The sequence below is a fragment of the Pteropus vampyrus genome, unplaced genomic scaffold, assembly GCF_000151845.1.
Source record: "Pteropus vampyrus isolate Shadow unplaced genomic scaffold, Pvam_2.0 Scaffold80, whole genome shotgun sequence".
NCBI lineage: Eukaryota > Metazoa > Chordata > Mammalia > Chiroptera > Pteropodidae > Pteropus > Pteropus vampyrus.
This window is the reverse complement of record NW_011888861.1, coordinates 822,973-827,061: the sequence shown is the minus strand read 5'-3', so window position 1 is coordinate 827,061 and position 4,089 is coordinate 822,973. Positions and strand designations below refer to the sequence as shown.

Below are 4,089 nucleotides of genomic sequence, written 5' to 3'. Positions count from 1 at the left end.
CACAGTGCTCCACTTTACCCACCGCCCTCACACACACTATGCCTGCTTTACTCCTACTACGCAGCCTCCAGGACTTAGCTCGAATGCCACTTCCTCCTCAAAGTTGTCCTGGATGCCCAATCTGAGTCAGATTCCTGTTACATGTTAAGTCTTTGTACTCTTCGCTCGTAGTCTGATTTCATTGTATATTTATAAATTTGACAATTACTGCCTGTCCCTTCCAACAAGTTATCCCCTCCATGACAGCAGGAATGATTTTTATATTTTGCTCACCATTTTTATCCCTAGCTTCTAGAACACTGCCCAGCACATTGTAGCTGTTAAATGTATTTAGTTGAATATAGCATTTCTGCTATAACATAATACATATTTTCCTGAAAAATCTCATATTTGGCAATATCCTGTGCTTAAAATACCAGGGCTCATGGGGGAAAATCATGTGAGAAACAGACAACTCAAAAGCTATGAGACTTTTAACCAGAACAACGAGCACCTAAGCTAACCATTTGGACAGCCCAGGCAGAGAGCCGCTCAGTAGAGCTAAAGGCTGCTGAGGTGGTATAATGCAGGAGACAATGCCAGAGGGAGGGAAGGAAAAAGGAGCTGTGAGCAAGTGGAGATGCCCTGAGGGTGGCACTGAGGAGGTAAAACCAGCTGAGAGCCAGGATGGTGAGGCGGGGGTGCCTCTCATGGAGCCCAGTGAAGCGGTGCTCAATTTCAAGTTTCTTAAAGCTGAGTGGCTCCTATCTCTGCAGCGGCTGAACTGGGGGTTTTTGCAAAAGATTATAATTCTCTTCCTACTAGACTGGCATCTCTTATCTAGAAAAATTTATGTATTAATAAAAACCAGCTCAACTTCCATGTTATACTGACATAACTCCTATGACCTAATGGGTATTATAGAAACAGATTTTACCTGAATAGCTTTATAGTTCCCTCTACCATGTTTTCCTATAACCTAAAAAATCATCCTACTTATAGACATTGACACCTGTATTGAATAGTAAAACTGTCTTGATCATTCTGACCGGTACATCAATGATAAGAAATCCCCATTTACAAATAAGGCATGTTTGCATTGTTTATTTCTAAGTCACTTTCTGACCACAGATAAGCTCCAAGGTTAATCTACAAAAGCCTATGCAAACCATTACATAGTACAGGTTAGCATCTATTGAAAACAGACTATGTGTCAGGCACTGGGTTGAGCCCTTTGCATATATACCTTATTCAATCCTAACACAGGTGATTTGAAGTGGATTCTAGTCTTAGCCTCATTTTACAGTTGAGAAAACTCAGATGAAAGAGGCTAGTTACTTGCTAAAGGTCACATGACCAGTTTACAAGAGCAGAGAAATTGAACTAATTCAACGAGTGAGACAATAAGAGTGAGCAAGAATAGGTTTGCAGTTCAGCGGGAACACTGGTGTTTGAATATAAGGTCCTGACACCCTCTCCCTAAAGGTCTCTGGTATGAACCATTTCCAGGATGACCATCTCTGCCTAAATCTATGGACATTTCCACATTGAAGCCATATTTAGAAATTGTTAGTACTGGTTAATTCAATTTACCAACTCCAAAGAGTGAAAAAACAGACGAGTTTACTGAACAGCAATGGAACTTACTTGTATAAACTGATGGTCGGTTCAACTGCCAGCATAACAAAGGGTGCCACCGTGTATGAGACGGCCAGCTGAGTGACAGCCCAGGTGACCAAATCATAAACAAACTTGAGGGCTTTTGAAGAAAGGAAGTAATGTCTGTAGTTATTCCTCACCTGCAAGCCAAGGAAAGCAAAGGAGCGGGTAAAAACAAATCTTTTACACTGCATGCAAGTAGCATACCTCAGGAACACAGGCTATCAAAAACACCTACCAGCTGAGTTCTATTTTCAACTAAAAATATCATTATGGTGTTTCTTATTATATATAAAAAAAAAGTTCACTATAGAAAACTGTTTAAAGAACTAAAAACAGATATTTTTTTTTCCTTTTTAACATCTCCTAGAGAAAAGCACTATTTCAAAACTTGGCACATATCCTTCCAAGCCTTTCTCTAGTCATACATACCCACATTAATATTTCCAATGGCATCAATATATTCTTTGGCCTGTTTTTTCATTTAGTTAATACACCATGAATTTTTTTCCACATCAGTTAAGTATTAATCACCAATACAATTTTAAGTCAATTATGGAAAAGTTAGTGCGTCTCCCACCCCCTGCGATTGTAAACAATTCTGTGATGCATGCCTTGGTAGATAAGACCCTGCACTCTTCCCTAATTATTTCCTTTGAATAACAATAAAATAACAGTAATAAGAGCAGCTACCATTTATTGAGTGCTTATTCTGTGCCAAGCCTTTGCTAATGCTTTACTTGTGCCATCTCTATTGATTCCCCAACAAGCCTATCATGGAAGCATCATTATGCCCATTTTACAGACAAGGAAACTGAGAAATTCTTATAGGTCTTTTAACACACATGACTAGATCCGCCTCCAGAAAGACGCCTAATTTCCAGATTGAAGAACCAAAGGCAGAGCTGAAACAATGGCTGGCTTATAGGTAGGTCAAAGCAGGAAAGGCTTCCCAGTGCTGTCTGGTAAGCTGACTCCTCTCTCCTTAGCCCTGAGTTCCTCAGGACAGAAGCTAGAGGTCCAACCATGGTGGGATTGGGGGCAGCATGTGCAGTATTGGGAAGCATGTAAGGGATTTTATTAAGTAACTTCCCAGGCCTAAGACACTTCATGACTATTTGAGGACATTCTCCTTTCAAAAAAAAAAAATGGGAATACTGCTCTATCGGTCCTCTCCTCTCTCCACTCCCTACCTAAATCATTTGTAAAATGATTTACAAAAGGTCACCCAAAAAAAGGGCTTTGTATAAATCAATGTTTTTATGCCAGTTGAGATCAACTGAAGACATTTTAAGAAATAATATGCTGAATATAGTAACAAAATTCGGACCTTTGTTTCTTAATGTGTCCTGGCCTCTGTTTTTCAGTTTTCTTTTATAATTCCAGGAGGTATGTGAATGAGAAAATGCCTTCCCTATTTTCTGTGCACAAATATGTACAATATATACTTTATTTTTAAAATGTGCTAATCAGCATGAATAGTAATCAATTATCCATCTTTTTCACAAATAAATGCCAACAGATTTTCATCTAACTAAACGAAAAACTCCATGAGGGACTCTTGCCTTGTTCACGACGGTGGCCCAGCACCTAAGAAGCCGACTACATATAGTAGGGCTCTGAAATATTCATACATAGGAGAGGTGAATTACAGAATAAGTGAGTAGCTATGCTGGAGCTCCTAAATCCACATCCAAAACACAGTTCAACAAATGTCATTAAAAGCTCTTGGCACCTTTGAATAAGAAAGCCCACAATCATTATCAAAGACTGAAATGAAATCAACTATGTACAAACTCTATATTTGACAATTAGAGCACATTGAATTGTAACTACTTATATTCATCTCATTCTTTGAGGGCAGGCATATTTTTTATTCCTTTATAATCCTGCTCTACATCCAACAAATAGTAGGAACAGTCTAGGACAAACTGAAGACTACCCGAAAAACCTAGAGAACCAAATTTATAAAATTCACCAAGGATTTTATACAAACTAATGCAATCGGATCAGACATGAGAGGTTAAAGCAATCTCTAACAACACAGTTCTCATGGCTGCCATTTTACTGGCTGCTCACAAACTCTGAATTATTTCTAGGCTTAGGATAATGAAATGAGGAATGAAGTGAAATATAAGCAAAGTGAAGTCTTATGAAGCCCACATTAATTAATAATCATCATCACCTGTGATTAATAGGTTGTATATATTTACAGCCCTTCGTGATTAAAAATGTTTCATCTCTTAAGTTACTAAACATTGCTCCTAAAATTCCTTTTGTTTTACAAACACCGTCTGTAAATAATATGTAAATAATATGAAAAATGGTTAACCATTTTATGACCACAAATTGCTATTTGCTTAAGTATTTCTCTAATGAGAAGACTGTTTGATTTTTCAAAACATCACTCCTACCCCCTCATTCTCAGACTCCTGATAGGACTAAATGACA

The 4,089-nt window shown here is 38.1% G+C and overlaps 1 protein-coding gene across 5 annotated transcripts in view; it reads right to left on the bottom strand.

Annotated features, from left to right (window-relative positions):
* Window positions 1–4,089, bottom strand: part of MBOAT1 (membrane bound O-acyltransferase domain containing 1) — a 116,906-nt gene that overhangs the window by 14,154 nt on the left and 98,663 nt on the right. For all 5 annotated transcript variants that reach the window (XM_011362837.2, XM_023532249.1, XM_023532248.1 and 2 more), the window contains one exon: window positions 1,627–1,778. In XM_011362837.2, the coding sequence (XP_011361139.1) occupies window positions 1,627–1,778 (152 nt within the window). The remainder of the gene's footprint in view (window positions 1–1,626; window positions 1,779–4,089) is intronic.